At 33.1% G+C, this 20,277-nt stretch overlaps 2 protein-coding genes across 8 annotated transcripts; both read left to right on the top strand.

The window, feature by feature from the left end:
• Nucleotides 1-1,502: 1,502 nt before the first annotated feature.
• LOC115724896 (uncharacterized) lies at nt 1,503-19,979 on the top strand. 7 transcript variants are annotated; one of them, XR_009688239.1, is made up of 8 exons: nt 1,824-2,324; nt 2,470-2,514; nt 3,596-3,818; nt 3,935-3,993; nt 5,057-5,915; nt 6,023-6,361; nt 18,579-18,892; nt 18,982-19,122. XR_009688239.1 is itself a non-coding variant. In XM_061116924.1 (7 exons), the coding sequence occupies exons 1-7, from the start codon at nt 1,719-1,721 to the stop codon at nt 5,141-5,143; spliced, it is 399 nt and encodes a 132-aa protein (XP_060972907.1). In that variant the 5' UTR covers nt 1,503-1,718; the 3' UTR covers nt 5,144-5,794. The 7 variants fall into 7 exon arrangements, 5 of the variants coding, with proteins under 5 accessions (XP_060972907.1, XP_060972908.1, XP_060972906.1 ...); XM_061116924.1 differs by lacking the exons at nt 6,023-6,361; nt 18,579-18,892; nt 18,982-19,122 and adding exons at nt 1,503-1,736; nt 4,904-4,955 and having other exon boundaries at nt 2,276-2,324; nt 3,730-3,818; nt 5,057-5,794; XM_061116923.1 differs by lacking the exons at nt 6,023-6,361; nt 18,579-18,892; nt 18,982-19,122 and adding an exon at nt 4,895-4,955 and having other exon boundaries at nt 1,782-2,324; nt 3,730-3,818; nt 3,935-3,995; nt 5,057-5,150.
• On the top strand, nt 7,211-9,734 carry LOC133038721 (uncharacterized). Its single transcript, XM_061116921.1, has 2 exons — nt 7,211-9,410; nt 9,509-9,734. The coding sequence occupies exons 1-2, from the start codon at nt 8,936-8,938 to the stop codon at nt 9,514-9,516; spliced, it is 483 nt and encodes a 160-aa protein (XP_060972904.1). The 5' UTR covers nt 7,211-8,935; the 3' UTR covers nt 9,517-9,734.
• Nucleotides 19,980-20,277: the final 298 nt, after the last annotated feature.

Raw genomic sequence — 20,277 nt, 5'->3', positions numbered from 1 at the left:
CTTTCTGTTATAATTGTAATAGAAACTGGATAGTGTATCCTTGAATTCATAGTGGATGTTATTACCCTGGTTCAAGGGAACCCAAGTAATAGTCGCCTGAAATGTGGTTTCAGGGTCAGACGAAGCTTGTAATTCTGTGTGTTCTATGTTTAGCTTTTTGCACATTGAAATTGGATTAATTCTGTTAATTCATTAATCAAGAAATCGACACTCTAGACTTTACAGTATACATGATAGTATAATAGCTTAGTCTGTGTTTTGAAGATGAGTTTTTATATATATATATATATATATATATATATATATATATATATATAATCATGGAATTACTATTTTTGCATGATCACTAGACACTATAGTATTGCCATTTGAAAACTAAAAGGTGATATGGCTATATAAGCCAAGTTAAAATAAGAGCTTAATTATTTAGTGGCCGAATTTACTTAGTTATTTAGTGTGATGTGCATTATTTGAATAGTTTCTTTCTTTGATAATGTGAGTTATAATATTAATGAACTTTACCTACCTATACAAATTGACATAAATATTAATACCCCTCTTTTTAGTCAAAGAGACAAAATTAATAAATGAGACTTTATGATGAGATGAGATCATCCCTGTTCAACTTGCACCCCTCTGCAGGTTTCTCATTTTCTTTTTCTTTTTTAAGGAAATTAATGTGTTTTTTTAGCATAAAATAATTACGTTTTGAATAATTATTAAGGATATTTATATATCTTTATATATTAAAAGTGCCTATCTAACGGAATTTCTTGGTTTAACAGAATATACTTAAGAATATTCTGTTAAATTTAACGATTAGGTTTGATCTCCCGTTAACAAATAAACCCAATAATTAAACCAAAAAATCAAACAATCTTTTAAATATTAATAATCTCTTTTTAAATTAAAAAAATCATCTTACCCACATATCTCTCTAACAAACCTATCTTAAAAAAGAATATTAATAATTTTTTTTATTTATTTTTTAAAAAAGAAAAATATAGATAAAATGTCTAGAAAAGATAATATAAATGTGAGACAGTATATGAGTTGCCCCTTTGTAATTACCTAGAAAAGATAAAATGGCTTAAAAAAATAAAAAGAAGATGAAATGGACTGTAATTAGTATTTACCTTATATGTTTGTGCTTATTTTAAAAATATTAAAATATGAAAATATTATTGGTGCTTATTAGTAATTTACAAAGAATGTGAAAGTCTATAAATATATAGTTGTGTAGCTATTATTAGATATGAAATGAGATAATAGAACTTTTTTTAATTAGAAGATTAATGTAAATTTTACTATTAATAACATACATTATTATAACACAACTATGTTTTACTTACTAAATATACTGACACATATTTTATTTTTATAAAATAAATCATTCAAATAATTATACTATTTTGATTATTAATTAAAATAAAAAATTAAAATATTAAATAAAACTAACACTACGTGGCTTGGCACGTAACAATCACCTAGTATATAAATATATATCCATATATATCTCCTTTTCTAATTCCTAACCCTAAACTCAGCAACCAACCTCTCTCTCTCTCTCTCACTCTCACATCTCACTCCAAGTTTTGTAGAGCTTATTTGTGTGTTCATGTAAAGAAAAACAAAAGAGAAACAGTTAGTTTTAAAGAGAGAAAATAAGAGAAAAATAAAAGTTGTAAAAGATCAAACTTTTGTAACCATCTTGATGAATGGATTCAAATTGTGAGGTAACATTAATGGTGTCTTCATCTTTATTATTTTTTCTCTGTTTGTATATATCTCTCATCTCAATATCTGTTTATATATATATATATATATATATATTGTATTTGGTGCATGTGTTTGTATTCTTGTTTTAAAATCGAGAAAGTTTGAGTTTTTGTGGGTTAATCTTAGTTGGGGTTTGGTGTGTTTGGCAAGAAAGTTTGTGGGTTTGGTTTTAAAATCAAGGTTGTTTTCTTTCTGGGTAAGAGTGATTTGTTGTTCAAAGAAAGAAAACCCTAATCACTAAAGGACTTGTCTTTTTTACTCTTTGACCACATTTTGTACTATTGTATTAATTGTATTAATTTTGTGTCGGAATAAAAGCTGAAAATTTTTTAAAATTCCAAAAATATCTATACATTGTATATATATATGTTTGGTTGGAATAATTTTTAAACAATTTTTGGTACTTTTATTATGTTGATGGAGTTGAGATTGCTTGGATTTACTACATGATTTAATGATCTTATTCTTAATATTTTTTTTGGAGTATATATTTCAGGTAGCTATGGCTGAAGACATCTCTATCTTTTGTTTGATGCAAACCAAAGGTATATCTATCTATCTATATATAATTAATATTCTCATTGTTTGTTCTTTTCTTTACTACTTTAGCTCTTTTCTGCAACTTTTTTTTAATTAATACATCTTATGATAGTAAACTAATTATTTTTAGTTTGTTATATATTTTTGTAGTTGCATTATGTAATCACAGCAATTCAATAAATCATCTCATTTCAGGTACTTACATAATCCTTTCCATTTTTTTTAATTACTTGAATGATCTTTTTTTTTTCATCCTTTTTTGCTGCATATTTTAGTGTTATACTTTTTATTAATATATGAGATAACTCAGTGGGTATATTAATTTTTTATTTGACTTATTGAATATATTAAGATAAATAATTAATATTATTATCACAGATGTAATTCTTGTGTTATAACATGTATATTAGTATTTCCTTTTAGCTAACAACACAACTCACTTAATCAATAATAATACAATCAATATTATTGTGACATTTATGACTTGATTGTATTGGGTGCATTTAAAGATGTAGGGTTATGATATTTGTTTGGGTAAAATCTATATCTGCATTGCCTTTGAGTGTTTTTGCCTCATTTTACTTAAAGTTTTTCAGTCTTTTCCCAAGGAGTTTAGATAATATGCTTGAGCTTAATTAGGAGTAGTTTGCAATTAAATAGTTGGTAGACATTTTAATATAACTCGAGAATTCTTGCTCTTATCTTAAAGGTATCACTTCTTTTTCCTACTTAAATTTGATTCTTATATGTGATGTTGTGGTGTTAATTGTAAGTATATATGTAGGACATGGGTGGGATGTGATATGATGAGGTTTCTTGTACATGCATATGAAATACTATTTTTATTGAGATTTTTACGCCTGATGCCACTTTTCAACATTTTTTACTATTTTGGCATTAAACGGTTTTTTAAACTTTTTTACCTTTTAAATTTTAGTTTTTAAAAGTTTTATAATTACATTTTTACCTTTTAGCATGCATATGTCATGCTTCACACCAAGGTACACGCCACCTATGTCATAACTGCCTTTTTTCTTTTTTTTTTTGAATTTTTTTTTTCTCTGCTTCTATTTCCTTTCGTCTTCAACCTCTTCTTCACACGATCACCCACTCCAAGCCCTAACCCACTTCTTCTTCCCACAATCACCTTCTCCAAGCCCTAACCTACGTTTTCCTCAACCTACATTGTATTCCACTTTCCTCTTTTCTCTCGATTTTAACTGTAAGTTCATCCTCCCCTATTGTATTTTTTTCTTATATAAATGGCAACCACTAGAAGTGGTTCGAAGTCTCCATCTCCGGCCAAGAAAAACACTAAAAAATCTAAGAAACCTCCGACTGTTTCATCCAAAGTCGAAGCTAAGATGGTGTTGAAAAAAATTGCTAAGAAATTAGTGGGTGATGTTCCAGATACATCGGGCACTAAGAAAAGAGCCATTCCAGTTAAGGTCGACGCTCCTAAGCCTAAGAGAGCTAAAATTTCGAAGTCTGAACGCAATGTAAGTTTCTTTTTGTTGTTTTTCAATTTTTCTTCAGTTTTTTTCTGGTTGTTCTATTTTTTGTATTACATTTCATGATTTAATGTTTTCCCCCTTTTTGTTCTATGTTTCCTCAGATTCTTATTTTGAGGAAGAAGTGCATGCTGAGGGACAAAAGCCTAAACTTAAATCGAAGGTAATTTTAAATTGACTGGTATCATTTTATTGAGTTAATTTTTACAGCAGCTTTTTATGTCACTGATTTATTATTTATCATCATTTTTTTATGTTTTGTGTTGTTCTTTATGTATTTTTGTCATGTATTGTTGTTGATGTTATTTTCTTGTTTTTATTAAGTTGTTGTTTGGTTGTTTTTGTATTACACAATTCAATGCGTATTTTGTGTTACAGGGATTTACTGCAATTTTACCATTGGTTGTTTATATGTTTATTGTGAGTTTTTTTTTTTTTTTTTTTTGGTTGTTTATCACATTTTTGTATTAACAACCATTTTAGAATTTTCATTTTTTACAAGTTGTTACAGTGTTGTTAATATTTTTAGTTGTTTATCTGTTTATTGTGAGTTTTGTTTGGGTTGTTTATCATAATTTCAGTATTGACAACCATTTTAGAATTTTCATTTTTTACAAGTTGTTACAGTGTTGTTAATATACTTAGTTGTTTATCTGTTTATTGTGAGTTTTGTTTGGGTTGTTTATCATAATTTCAGTATTGACAACCATTTTAGAATTTTCATTTTTTACAAGTTGTTACAGTGTTGTTAATATACTTAGTTGTTTATCTGTTTATTGTGAGTTTTGTTTGGGTTGTTAATGATAATTTCAGTATTGACAACCATTTTAGAATTTTCATTATTTACAAGTTGTTACAGTGTTGTTACTATATTTTTCCAGAGTTGTTTATCTTTTACGTTTATCATACTGGAACGGTTTCATAAATGTTGTTTTTAGGTTTTGTATTGGTTGTACTTTGGTTACTAAATTTTAGATTTGCCTTGTACTTGTTGCTTGATTTTTTTTTTAAGTTGTTCAGATTTGTTGCTTATGTTTTATTTCGTATTTCTATTTTTTGTTGGTCCATGTTAGGACCTCAGAGAAAGTTGAAGGATTTGACTTACCGAAAAAAAATCCCCCTAAGGTGTCTTTTTTTTTTAATTCTTTTTATTATTTCTTTTCTGTTTCTGTTTTAGTTTTTTTTGTTTTTTTCCTCATGTTTTTTTTTTGTTTCAATTGATACAGGAATGGGATTACATTTATGATCAGAAGAATCTCTTCATTGCGAAAGCCTTTTCGACTACTACATTCCTAGGTTATAGAAAATATTAAGTCTTGCCTTTCACCTGAACAGCTTGAAATGTTTTCCAAAACCTGTTTTGGACATTTCCTTAAGCTTCCTGATTTTAAAGTTCAACCGCAAGTGTTTCATGGGTTGTTGTTGCGGGAGGTTCAGCAAGCTAATGATGTTGAGTTGTGGGTAATGATACGCGATGTTAGGATTAGGTTTAGCATTGAGGAGTTTGCTTTGATTACTGGTTTAGATTGTTAAGGTGATTGTAGTGTTTTAGATTCTAAGCAAGACGTTAATAGTCTTTGTGAGAAATATTGGCCAACTTCATCCTCTATCACTAAAGAATCTGTTAGGGAATGTTTTACCACCAAGAGGTGGGGTGATTCTGATGAGGATGGTGTTAAGTTGGCAGTTTTGTATTTTGTGGAATGGTTTTTGCTTAGTGGCACTAAGCATAAAAATGTACCTAGGTCTATTTTAGATGTTGTAGATAGTGGGAGGTACGATGAATTTGCTTGGGAACGAAGTTCTTTTGAACTGACTATTTCGTCATTGAAGGGTAAGCTTAACAGTTGGGTTGAAGGTGTTAGGAAGGCAAGGAGTTCGGGGAAGAGGCCGAGTGTTTTTTACACTTTGATTGGTTGTCCTCATGTTTTTCAAATTTGGTTTTATGAGTGTTGTAAGTACATGAAAGGTAAGTATTGCCAAAAGGAAAATTCTCGTATTCCAAGGATTATTCAGTGGACATGCAACAGTCAGCCGACTTTCAAAGTTTTGAAGACTACTATTTTTGATGTTTCCAAAGATAAGGTATATCTGCTTGTTGTTTTTTGGTTTTTGAGTAGTTGTTTTTATGTTGTTTTTCATTATTAATAATCTTTATAATTGAAATTTTCATTTTGTTGTTTTTTGATCAGCTGGAACTATCAAATATGAGACCCACTGCTGCTGAGTTCAAAGCTTTGAAATTGAGCAGTTTCAAGTTTGACACTGACTACAATTCTTACAAGAGTGTTCCTGTTCCTGAAGAGCCTTCTGCTGCTCAGAGTGACATTTCTGTCAAGCTTGATGCTTTTTCTGAGAAATTTAATGGTTTGGAGGTGAAGATTGATTTGCTGCATACTTCCCAACAGAAGATTTCTTCCGATTTGGTTGAGTTGAAAGAGTTTTTGTCTGCACAGTTTGTTTCTTTTGGTGCTCAGATGGCTTCAATGCAGACACCGTTTTCTACTGTTTTTGCCGATTCTTATGCTAAGGTATGTTAGTTTTTCAATGGTTGTTTTTTGGATGGTATCATGTTGCTTTGTGTGTCATATTGATGTTTGATTGTTGTTTGTGAATTCTGGAAAAAATAGTTACTTTTCTGTCTCTGTAATTATTTTTGTTGGATAGTTTGGAAAATTCTAAGCAATTTACTTTTTTTACAGAACTCGATTTCGATTTAATTTGAATTAGTTATGAATTTTTGAAAATTAGAAAAATCGGGATGATGAACCTCATCACACGCGCGCGGAATGGGTGTATGCAGCCTCCCTGCGCCGTGTGAGCTCGGCCATTCCCCCTAGAACGCGCGCGGATGTGCATGCATGGCATGCCATCCGTACAGTTCATCATTTTTTTCAATTTTTTCGATTTTTCATGCTATTTCATGGAATTAAATCGCGATTTTTTGTGTAGTTTTGTATGTTGATTTTTGTTTTTCAAATTTCAAATCTAATTATCAGACATAAATTAATTTTATTTTTTAAAATTAATTTTAGATATTAGTGTAATTTGATTTTGAAAATGAGAAAAATCAAGTTTTGCTTACCTCTTTTTCTTATTTCCTTTAAATTTTGATTATTTTATTTTTTTTAAGGTCAGATATTAATTTATTTTTGGTAACTTGACCTTAATTAGAATAAGATCTAAATAATCATGATAATTTTAAAAGAGGAAATAAGGTATTTTTTTGTTAACTTTTAAATTTTGTTATTTTTAATTAAATTAAATTGAAAAACAAGAAAAGGGTATGTATTTACCATTTTCTATTTTATTATTTAATTTATTAAATAACATGAAATTTAAAAGGAAAGTTAGCAATTTAATTTTGAAATGACATTTAGGTTACCGAAAATCAAAATGGTAGGTTTAATTTTAATTTTATTTTTCGAAATACATGTTTAAAATTAAATAAATCCTACATCCAACTATCCAAATCTAACATTGTTGCAGGAGTATGTGTTTTAGATTGTTTGTAAGTTTTCTAAAACCTATTATTGCTTGATCTAAATTGCCTTGGTTAAGCGGATGATAGATCCAATGATTTAATTTTAACCAATGGTTCAATTGATGATAGATCAAGTAAATAATTTGTAACAGGTAATTTTTACAAACTTCTTTCATCTGTGTATGACCTAGTAACATGATAGGATCCATCCAAATGTGTATGCCTGTGTGAGCCTATATGTTTAATTTCTGTTATAGATACATATAGGTTGTTGTTGCTAAATAAAATATCATAACTGATAGATTTTATTTAGGCTCATTTAGTAGTGAGCCTATTCAATTAATAACAGTTGTTCATTTTAAGGTTAAATTCCTCTCTTTTGGGCCTTGTGTGAGAGTTGGGTGCCTTAGAAGTGGGTACGACATACTGGACCCAACCCCCCCTCACATGAACAACCCCAATTGTGAAGGCCCATTTGCCTGATTTGGATAACTGTGCTAGGTTAATTATATTAGTTTGACCTAATAAAAAATTGATTAGCAACATAATTAATTTCATTCTTCCTTGAAATTAATTTAATAAAAACATAGTTTGAATAGTTATATTCTGGAAAACTATATGTATTTTTCTTGTTTTTAATTAAATATGGAATTATAACCATATAAATTCTTTCTGAATCTTAATTTTATAATTTCATTAAATATTCCTATTTAAGTTGAGATTTAGTTAAATCTATCAAATCAACTTAGATTTGAATATTTTTGAATTTCCTATTATAAATTAAGTTGAGGAATTTTAGGAATTGGTTATTAAGATTCTTTAGATATTTTTTAAGTTGATATTTTATAAATATGAGAACTTAAAATGGAATATCTTCTAAATTAAGTGGTTACTACTTAATTGGTGATATTTAATTAAGTCATTGATTGAAGAATATTTAAGTTGGGTATTTAGATTTTTCTAAACAACTTAAATAAGATATTTTTCAAAATTATTCCATTTTTGAAATTTAATTAAAGTTTTTACTTTAATTTGTAATATTTCATTATTGAGATATGGAATATAAATGATTAAACAAAATACATATTTTTTTTTTAAATAATGAGCTTTAATAAAGAGAAATTCGATCTCCATTGTTGGTTTTACATAGCTATTGTTTTAGTGAGTAATCCTCCCTAATGGAGGAACGTTCATTAGCAAGTTAGCGTCGTTTAATCTCGAAAGATAAGTATTCTTATAAGTTTTTTTTATATGGTTTATGACCATCCTAATGGTGGCGACTGTATAAGACTTACAAGAGTGCGAAACAATGGTAGAAGCTCATAAGATAGAATTTCCTTGACTCTCGCCTAAACGGGACAACGCTGAATTCCAATCTTGATCGAATAAAAGGTTGCTAGAATGTTTGACATTTTAGATGAATTGACAACTCTATTCAATGGATGATGCTTTGACTCTCGCCTAAACGGGACACTGTATCAGTTCGTTGGAAACCTTGGAAAATAAACTATGTTAGATTTAGTATTTTTATAACATATGTGATTATTTGTTTTCTGAACCTGTGTATGAATTTATAGAACCAAAACCTTACTTCTGTTTATTGATATGTTGTAGTGCCAATATGAATAACCCTCATCCTGATCCACTCCTAGTTAGTATCTTTGCAAAAGAACTCAATAGTGTGAAAATGCATCCTGGTAGTTGCATTAACTTGCACCTATTGTTGATGAATCTGAAATTCCAAAAGGCAAATCTACTAGGAATTGATTTATCAAGGGAACAATGGGTAAGACTCATACTTAATAGTCTTCCTCAGGAGTATGATAGTTTTGTTCTATATTACTTATTGAACAATCCTCACTCCTCCGACATGGACAAACTCGAGACTGAGTTAAGGGTCCATGAGCGGAATATGATTGCAATGGGACCTCCTGGTATTGCAAACTTTAATCAGAGGAAGAAGATTAAGCATGAGGGCTCTAACAAAGCTGCTTCTTCAAGTACAATTATCAGACATCATGTTCTATGTGTGAATTGTAATGGAAAGGGACATAAAGAAGAACAATGTCTCAGGCTTCTAGACAATTCAAACGAAGGTGATGCTTTTGTATTTGAATCATGTGTTTTAGAGAACAACAAATCCACTTGGATTGTTGATTCTGGATCTACTAACCATGTATGTTCTTCATTGCAGCTGCTTGAAACTTGGGAGAATCTTCACCCAGATAAGTTAAAGCTTAAGGTTGGAAATGGCGAGTTGGTATCAGTTAAAGCAAGAGGAACAACCCGAATCAAGTTTAATTCTAAGAAGTTTTTACTTTTAGAGAATGTTTTATATATTCCTAATTTTAGTAGAAACTTGATTAGCGTTTCATGTTTACAAACACTTTATTATATATTGAATTTTTCGAGTTCAAATTGTTCAATTTCTCGTAATGGATTTCATATATGTGTTGCAAACATGGAACAAGGGCTTTATGTTTTAAGACCTGATACTCAAATCTCACTAAATACTGAACTTTTCAATGTAGCTAAACCTAGAAGCCTTAAGAGAAAAGAGATTGATAATGATGATCAAACTTATCTATGGCATTTACGTTTAGGTCATATAGGCTTTGATAGACTCAATAGGCTAACCAAAGACGGTCCATTGAAAAATGTCGTCTTAGGAGAACTGCTAGATTGCGAGTCTTGCCTAGAAGGAAAAATGACCAAACGTTCTTTCTCTGCGAAGGGAGAGCGTGCCAAACAACCCCTCGGGTTAGTGCATTCAGATGTTTGCGGACCGCTGAATGTAAAAGCCAGAGGAGGTTATGAGTATTTCGTCACTTTCATTGACGATTTCTCTAAATATAGTTTTCTTTACCTAATGCAAAAGAAATCTGAAACGTTTGAAAAGTTTCAAGAATTTCATGCTTTGGCTCAAAACCAATTAGGTAAAACATTAAAGATCTTGCGAACTGATAGGGGTGGAGAATATATGTAACACCCTAACTACCATAGGCGTATTACGTGATTTTTAAACGTACTGTGCAGCTCGTTGCTAATCAACGAGGTTTATAAAAAAACGTGATTAATTAAAATTTTGCTTTTTAATTAAACTTATAAAACAATATTACAAAAGACTCGGGATCCCGATTATAAAATCATTTACAAAAAGATTTAACTGATTAACTGTTACATAAAATAAAGGTCGTCTAACAACCAGTTACAAAAATCAGCCTTGCTGTCCCGAGGATCGTACGCTCCAGGCCTAACCGCCCCGACATGTACAATCTTCACAAGCTCGCTCACGGTCCATCAGCTTTAGCCTTGCCTTTACCTACACATAAACGTAGAACTGTGAGTCGACAGACTCAGTAAGAAAAGCATAATAATACTCATACATAATTCTAACTGCCGTGTCCAACACGATACTGAGTCCCGCTACTGCCATGTCCAACATGGTACTGAGCCACTACTGCCATGTCCAACATGGTACTGAGTTCTGAACGTTCATAGGGACGGTACTATTGACACGTAACAGCCTGATCGATCGAACCGGTCATACTCCGCCGTCTTGGTCATACTCCACCGTACCGACGTGCTACTATATCCACCTGATCGGTCGAACCGGTCATACTCCGCCGCCGGTCATACTCCAGCTGTACCGACGGGATACGTCAATAGTACGGAACCACCAACCAAGTGTCACTGATCGGTCAAACCGGCCATACTCCGCCGTTGGTCATACTCCACCGTACCGACGTGACGGGGTTGGATGGTTCGAAGCCAACATACATATCTAATGTAATCTAACAGGCTTCCTACATGCACGCTAAACATGTAATCTACATATGCATACTGTTATACTAATCTTACCTGGATTCCGAATTCAGGTGTGTCGGTCAACCTGACTGGAACTTTTAGCTGAGCAACGGATTACAGGCTCCTAAACCATAAAAATCACAACACTATAAGTGACACGCTAAATCACTTCCCGGGGACTTAAACTAGGAACTAAAAGTTTCCCTATCGATAAAAAGCATGGCAATACCCCTTAAAATATAAAAACGAGGAAAAACTCGGGTTCTGAAAATTCCCCAACCTAAGAGACGGTTGCCCAACCGAATTCCGGCTTCGGGAAATTCAGGACCCCCCATCCGGAATTCCGGATGCACAACCGGAATTCCGGTTCCTCGCAGGCAGCAACATCTAATTTTCATAGCTCAACCAATTCAACCCCAAATTGATTCAAACTTTCCAGACCTGTTCTATACCTTCCCTAGAACATATCCAAGGCATCAAAACAACCCAGAAACTTCAAACACGAAAAATGCCATTGGAGCTCAAGCTTTGAGTTCTAAACTCAAACTTGAGCAAAACCACCTAATCATGCATTCCACTAGCTTAATTCTACTTAAACTAGCATAAAATCACCTCTGAAAACCATTAAAAACAACAGCAACATCACAGAAACAGATTCACTATATTTCTTCAAAAATCATAACTTTTTGCATAGAAAACTCAAAGCTTTACACAACCTAGCTAACATGCTTCAAAACAGCTCAATTAACTTCAATTAAACATGCTTTAAACCTCAGAAATCAACAACAAAACACAGCAATAACAACAGCCACAAAAAGCATGCATTTTCTCAAATTTTCACCATTTTAATCAAGGAAATAAAGGAGGAAAATTAAGAAACACCTACCACAATCAAGAGTTCACAAAACTATGATGAATCTAGCCTGAAAATTTGAAGAAAATCCAGCCCTTGAATTACATGCACCCAGCCGAAAAGAGAGGAGGAAAAGAGAGGGGTTTTGAAAGCTTTTCTCAAATTTTCTAAGTGTTGAATTTTTTGTGAAAAAGAAATAATAATCACATAACATATATTAAATCCATTTCAGCCAAATGACAATTAAATAAATATTTATTTTCAAATAAACAAGTCACTAAAAGACAAAACACTAATGGGGCAAAAAGACCATTTTGCCCCTCCACCATAAAACCACATAAATCATACTGAAGGGGTATTTTTGGGAAATTCTAAATTCCCGGCCATTCCCGACATTCCCAATGTCTAAAAAAAAAAACCGTCCCAAACTACTAACATACTAAATTGTGATTTCTACTGAGCCAAACGCCGAGTTCCAAAATACCGGGCACCGGAAATGCAAAATATGAAAACTACTGAATAACATAACCATGCATTTCTGAATTCCATAAATAACAGTATAATAAATTATTTAAATAGCTATAAATAATTTCATAATTAATCATAATTAACTGATAATTTCCAAATTAACTAAGCGGGCTTTACAATATATGGATATGCAATTCAAATATCATTTAACTGAACTTGGAATTGAATCCCAATATACTGCCCCAAGCACTCCACAGCAAAATGGAGTTGCAGAAAGAAGAAATCGCACTCTCTTGGAAATGGTTAGGTCTATGCTGAGTTATTCAACTCTGTCTACGTCCTTCTGGGGATATGCTATTCAAATGGCAAACGACATTTTAAATGTTGTACCATCTAAAGCAGTCCCTAAGACACCCGTCGAACTATGGAATGGTCGTACACCTAGTTTGCGCCATTATAGGATTTGGGGGTGCCCTGCTCACGTCTTGAGAAAGAAAGAAGGCAAACTGGAATCGCGAACTGAAGTTTGCATGTTTGTCGAAAATTCTAAAGAGACTAGGGGTGGACTATTCTATAGTCACAAGGATAACAAAGTGTTTGTTTCTACAAATGCTACTTTCCTTGAAGATAACTATATGAAAGACAACAAAATGAAAAGTGAAATTGTATTAGAGGAAATGCTCACAGATATTGTTCCTTCAAATGTACCATCCTCTTCTACTCAAGAAGAGGAACATCCCACTCCCTCAGTTGTAGCAACTGAGAAAACTACTACCAAAGCTCATGTTCAGAAGGTCACCGCTCCTCGTCGTAATGGGAGGGTTTCTACAAAACCATCTCGTTATGGCTTGGATGGTGAAATCAATATGGTCGTTGGTGACGGTATTGATGACGACCCATTAACCTATAAACAGGCAATGGCAAGTCCGCAACGGAAGCGATGGTCAGCCGGTATGGATTCAGAAATGGATTCTATGAAAAAGAACAAAGTCTGGGAATATGTAGAACCCCCTGATGATTTTCGTCCAATTGGATGTAAATGGGTCTACAAGAAGAAAAGAGGTGCTGGAAGCAAAGTCGAAACTTTCAAAGCTAGACTGGTCACCAAGAGTTATACCCAAAGAGAAGGTGTGGACTATGAGGAAACTTTTAGTCCGGTTGCCATGCTCAAATCCATCTGAATTCTTCTCTCCATAGCTGCCGCTTTAGATTATGAAATTTGGCAAATGGATGTCAAGACAGCCTTTCTTAATGGGCTTCTTGAAGAAACCATCTATATGGAGCAACCAGAAGGTTATGTTCTTCCTTGGCAGGAGAATAAAGTTTGCAAATTAAATAGGTCCATATATGGACTTAAGCAAGCTTCTCGCTCATGGAATAAAAGGTTTGATGAGATCATCAAAACCTACGGCTTTCATCAAAATGAAGATGAACCTTGTGTTTACTAACTCAAGGAAGACCAAGTAGTAGTATTCATGGTCCTTTATGTTGATGACATTTTGATCATTGGCAACAATGTCAAGAAAATGACTCACATCAAGGAATGGCTTGACACTCAATTTGACATGAAAGACTTGGGTGAGGCAGCCTATGTTCTCGGTATTCAGATTATCAGAAACCGGAAGAACAGATCCCTTGCTCTCTCTCAAACAACTTACATTGACAAAGTTTTAGAGAGATTTTCCATGACCAATACCAATGGAGCAAATATGCCCTCTAGACATGGTATCCGTCTATCTAAGGAACAGTGTCCTACTGATCCTCAAGAGATAGAAGACATGGCAAAAATTCCTTATGCTTCTGCAGTTGGAAGTCTAATGTATGCTATGCTATGCACTAGACCTGACATCTGCTATGCAGTTGGAATCGTGAGCAGGTATCAGTCAAATCCAGGACGGGTACATTGGAATGCTAGTAAGTATATTTTGAAATACTTAAAGAGTACAAGAGATTATGTATTAGTCTACAAGGGTGGTGCTTTAAATCCCTTAGGCTATACAGACTCAGATTTCCAGGGATGTCTTGAAGACAGGAAATCTACATCTGGGATGGTGTTTACTCTTGGGGGTGGAGCAGTGGTTTGGAGAAGTGCTAAACAAACTGCGATTTCAGATTCTACCATGGAGGCAGAATACATAGCTGCGGCTGAAGCAGCTAAAGAGGTTGTCTGGCTTAGGAAGTTCTTCACCAGTCTTGGTGTAGTTCCTGGAATGGAAAAGCCTCTAGTCCTGCTTTGTGATAACAATGGAGCTATAGCCAACATTAAGGAACCTCAGAGCCACAAGAGAAGTAAGCATATAGAAAGAAAGTATCATATTATCAGAGAATATGTGGCAAGAGGGGATGTACTGGTGGAGAAAGTGGATACGCAGGATAACTTAGTTGATCCATTCACCAAAGTCTTGGCAGTAACTTCATTCGAAAAGCACCGTCCGAATTTAGGATTAATTGAAATGTACTGATTTGTTTTATATTAGTGCAAGTGGGAGTTTGTTGGGTTTTATGCCCTAAATAAAACTCTATTTCAATGTAATCTAGATTATTCAATATTAATAAAGAAATAGAAGTATTTTTCATTCATTTGTGTATGTTTTGGTTCACTTAATCAATTGTTTGTCTATTTGATTTATAAATTCATCCAAACCCCTTTTCACATACTTGATCATGTTTATTGTGTTGTCAACACAGTGGAAAGTAACCATGACTATCTACAACAGAGTTTACTTGCATTTGGAGAAATGTTATGTTCTTTCCAGAACATAGGTTAAAGTAAAGCTCAGGTTGGATGCATGGAGTATGCATTAGAATGGACCGATATTGAACTTTGAAATAGATTTCTGAAACTTACCGTAAATATCTATTCAATTCAATATCATAAGTTGATCCTAGATCACATGATCGAAATCCTGATATGGTTAGGCTCAATTTCAAGAGTATTATTCGTGTTCTTTGATTTGTTAGTTAAGCCTAATTTTTGGTGAGGGCAATACATACATTTTGGGAACACGGTAGTGCGATTGAGTGGGAGCGCTAAGATAAATATGGAATCTATAGCTTCTATCTGGCGAATAGTAAGCAAAGGGTGATTTCCTTCGAGCTTAACCAAACGAGATAAATGATTGAGTACTCATTTCACTTAGTTGAAATATCATTTATACAGGGTTAAGTGTTTTAAGGATAAAATACATTGTAGGGTGTTACGGTAATTTAGTCCCTTTACAGTGTAAATCATCCATATAGAGGATCATTGATCACATTAGGATTATAACAATGAATAACTAATGATGTGTCTATATGGTGGAACATATAGAGCATTCTATATACTGAGAGTGCAATTCTGAGTTCTATGTGTGGATTCAACGAAGAATTAATAAGTCAGTGAATTTAAGTGGTAAATTCTAGATCTGCTTATTGGAAGCTCAGATATATAGACCCATGGTCCCCCGACTAGTTGAGATAATATTACTTGTAAGACTTATTTAATTGATTTTAATTAATCAATTAAAATTCTCAAGATAGACTATGTCTATTTGAGAATTAATCACTTATTAAGGGCAAAACAGAAAATAGAGATTTTGATGGGCATATTTATTAATTAGGAAACTTTGATTAGTTTCATTATTAATAAAATAAATGACAATATAATATTTGATAATTAATTTTAATTATTAAATAATTAGATTTGACATTTATGTGGTTGAACAAAGGAATTGGCAGTTTTTGACAAAACAGGAAACTATCAGTGTAGGAAAAGTGGCAAGCCTTGTTTCCACAATGCCTAGGCCGGCCACTTAACTTCCCTTTTCCCTTTGATTTTTTTCAATATTAAATGTCAATTAATTCAATCATAGCCCTGGGTGGTCTTCTATAAATAGAAGGCAAAGGCTTCAGAGTTGAACACAACTGAACAACTGATACACAATATTATTCTGACAGAATTTTCTCTCTGAAAATTCTCTCTGAGCCGCCACCCTCTCTCTCTCTATTCCTTCACTGTTTCAAAATCTATAAGTGCTAGAGTAGTGCCCACACACATCAAGTAATACCTCAATCATAGTGAGGAAGGCTGTGTAGAATTCAGAAACAACAAGGAAGGACTATCGGGCTCAGATCTTGATTATACTCTGCTACAGAAAGGAATCAAGGGTTAGAGATCTGAGTGGGAGGAGACATATATTCCGCTGCACCCAATGTAAGATTTTTGATACTCTTATGTGTTTAATTTTCTATCGTTTTAGAAGTTCTTATTTAGGTTGTTAAATCAACATACTTGTGAGTAGATCTAAGTTCCTGGTAAAATAACTTCCAACATTAGTTACGTTGTGTAATTAGTAACTAGCTATAATTAGTTACTAAATACAGAATTTTTTTGGATAGGATTTTTGTTATGAATAAATCATGGATGCGTGAGGAGAGAGACACACTGCGATTTCAAGTAGGGTTGATGCATTTTTAGAGTTTGCCTTAAAGAATTCTAAAAATCACGATCGTATTCATTGTCCGTGTGTAGATTGTTGTAATGTATCTAAAGGGAATATTACAATGATTAAGGACCATGTGTATTTACGAGATTTCAATAGAAGTTATACTACTTGGTATTGGCATGGTGAACATTTACCTGATGATCCATATCCATTAGAAAAGCGGGGGGTAGATGATATCGAGGGTAATGATTTCGATGATCATCCACTGGACTTGCTTAACGAAGCACAGGAGGAATTTCTTAATGATCTTGAGAAATTCGATAATTTTCTAAGTGATGCTGATAAACCTATGTTCGATGGTTGTAAAAAACTAAGATTACCAACAATGGTAAAGTTTTACAACATAAAAGCAGAAAATGGAGTGAGCGATAAATGTTTTACTCAATTTTTAGCTGCTTTTAAAGATATCTTACCATTTGACAATTGCTTCCCGGAATCTACTTATGAAGTGAAAAAAACGTTAAATTCTATAGGATTGAAGTATGAAAAAATTCATGCATGTCCAAACGATTGCATTTTATATCGTAAGGAATATGCAAACATGAATTATTGCCCGACTTACGGTTTATCCCGCCATAAAGTAAACAAGAGTAAGGATAATAGAAAACTTATCCCCCAAAAAGTGATGTGGTACATGCCTTTGATTTCGCGACTGAAACGATTATATCGTAGTGCAGAACATTTTGAAAATTTGATTTGGCATGAGACCAAGAGAGTGAAAGATGGAAAACTCAGACATCCTGCAGATTCTCAAGCTTGGAAAAAAGTAAACTACATAAATCCTGAATTCAAATCTGAACCGAGACACATTCGTCTCGGTCTGTCTGCAGATGGAGTAAATCCTAAGTAGTCGTCATAGTTCATGGCATGTCTTCTTAGTTATGTACAATCTTCCTTCCTGGTTAGTGATGAAGAGAAAATTTAACATGCTTTCTTTAATGATATCAGGCCCGCAACAACCCGGAGTCCAATCCCTTAAGCAGAAGAGAAACGCTGCCGAACAAGAGGAAGAAGGAGAGGTGGCTGGTGAGGCGTATGTTCCACAACCATATGCTCGTGAGGATGAGGGTCAACCACAAACTTATGCTGAGGAGTTTATTTCCCTCAACGACCAAGCTCTCCTGTACAATTTCGATGACCATGCGGCCCTTAATCAGCAAGTATATCTCTGCTCTGACAACATTGACAACATTATGGCCCGAGCGTATTTGTACGAGCATGTTGGTAAAACCACTATTCACTGCACGGACTACGATGATTCACATGCCCGGATTCTAGTTTCAGAAATGCTGCAAGAGGACGCTGAAATCCCAATCCCAATTGAAGGGTGCAGATATGTTAGGGACGTATCACAGATGTTCCTTCCTTGGCCTAAACACTTAATTCTAACATCCGAGGTAACTTCTCTTATAAATTAATTATTAATGATTAGTGGAGTTTGAATATCTTCAATATTCAACCATAGTGAAGTAGGTTCTGGGAATATATGTGCTGCGGTGGGATGGATGAACAAACTACTGTTATATATGTGTTATTTGTCGTTATACAGGCATGTTTAAAATTTTTGGGGGCATTCAATTACAACCGTTATGCTGCCAAAATTTTGGTAGAATTTGGATAAAATTTGATATATTATGTTCTGTTTTGTTTAGGGTCCACTGGCTCAACCGCCTTCAAGACGTGATGCGTCGAGGGGAAAGCTCCGATGCTTTCTCCACAAGGCGGTGGTGCACGGGAAGATGAATTGTTCTCGAAAAAGAAGATGGACTTGATCCCTAAATCGCTAAAATGGATGGTTGTTGAATTCCTGAACCTCAAAGATAAACGTGATATAATCACAATTCCTGTACCCCGAGGATTCATAGCACCACGTACCCAAATCACGTTATCTGGAGAGGATTTGCAGCAGGCCTTAGGTTGCTACGTGTGACTTCATCGGCAACCAGGGAATGCTGTTTGGAATGATGTATACTCTTCTTTAATCTAAATAACCTTATATATCATATTCTAGTCAAATTATTATAAGACACTAATACTTAACAATTTTTTTGGCAGGCACATCTGGGAGAGCATCAACGGTATGAGAAATTTTTTCAAGTTTTACGACCCAGAGCTTCTCGTAGTGAATGGAAAAACCAATGAAGAGAAGAGTCAGTCTTTTGACAATGCGACAAGACGATTGGCTGATTGGTTATCATTGATGAATAACAACCACCAAATGTTCTTTATTCCTTGGAATATCGGGTAAACTCTATTTAATTCTTTAGTGTTAATTGTTCATTTCTAGATTATGACTTCAAATTATTTTTATACTATCTTACTTATATTTCAATATAATTTTGTAGTGCGCATTGGACGCTAGAGGTCGTTACGCCAAAGAAAATTATCCATTTAGACCCTGTACGTGGCCGCCCAATTCCCGAAGAAATTACTCAAATGATCGGAAGGTAATAATTTAATGACTTCTTATGTAACAAATTTAAATTAACTAATGAATTGAAATGCTAATATAATTTTTCAAAACAGTGCATTCAGATATATATAGGGGACGCACATGAGTATCTTGGCCCGTGGCAAGGAATTTCACTAGCAAATTGTTCAAGACAACCTAAAAGCCAAAAATGTGGTTTTTATGTTTTGAAATACATGACTGACATCGTCGCATGTGCAAATCTCAACTGTTACATACAAGATCAAAAAGCAGTAAGTTTTAATTATTGATTATAGTATTTATTATAATAACAAATATATAATATACATATATATCAACTAATATAAATTTTTAATTTTTTTAACAGTTTGGGGGTAAGGGGCAATACGATCCAAAAACTAATTGTTACCATTACAGCAAAAGTGGATAGAACGATTGATGGCGCTGATTCACGATGACGATTGAGGTTGAAAGGCCCAAGAATTTTTTTTCATTATGTAATTTTTTTTAGATTAACTTGTAGTTAGATTTATTAACTTATTAATATTTTGGACTAATTTTACATTAATGTTTGTGTAATATTTAATTACTTTTATGAAATGAAATTATGTATTTTAGTCAATTTTAAAATTAATTTAAATAATATTTAATTTACATTTTAAAAAATAAATATGTAATTTAAATTAAATAAAATAATATATAAATTAATAAATATATAATTAAAATAAATTATATAAAATTAAAAAAAAACTGAAAACTATTCATTTTTGGCGCCGGTTCCTACGCTCCCTATGGCGTCGGTTATTATCTAGGAACCGACGCCATAGGGGTATATATGACGTTAGTTTTTCAAAACCCTTTAGCGTCGTTCTGATTAGCGTCGGTAGCAATTTCGCCAAAACCGACGCTAAAAGGGCTTA

The sequence above is a fragment of the Cannabis sativa genome, chromosome 6 (genome assembly GCF_029168945.1).
Source record: "Cannabis sativa cultivar Pink pepper isolate KNU-18-1 chromosome 6, ASM2916894v1, whole genome shotgun sequence".
NCBI classification, from domain to species: domain Eukaryota; kingdom Viridiplantae; phylum Streptophyta; class Magnoliopsida; order Rosales; family Cannabaceae; genus Cannabis; species Cannabis sativa.
Note: the sequence above shows the minus strand (reverse complement) of the source record. Positions and strands in the feature narration are given on the sequence as shown.

Bases quoted from the DNA above. Each gene is read 5' to 3' on its own strand.
- LOC115724896 (XM_061116922.1), top strand. From the start codon at position 2,234: ATGATCTTATTCTTAATATTTTTTTTGGAGTATATATTTCAGGTAGCT. The intron at 2,325-2,469 runs GTATATCTATCT...ATATTTTTGTAG, and splicing joins TTGTTTGATGCAAACCAAAG to TTGCATTATGTAATCACAGC. The intron at 4,956-5,056 runs GTGTCTTTTTTT...CAATTGATACAG, and splicing joins CGAAAAAAAATCCCCCTAAG to GAATGGGATTACATTTATGA.
- LOC133038721 (XM_061116921.1), top strand. From the start codon at position 8,936: ATGAATAACCCTCATCCTGATCCACTCCTAGTTAGTATCTTTGCAAAA.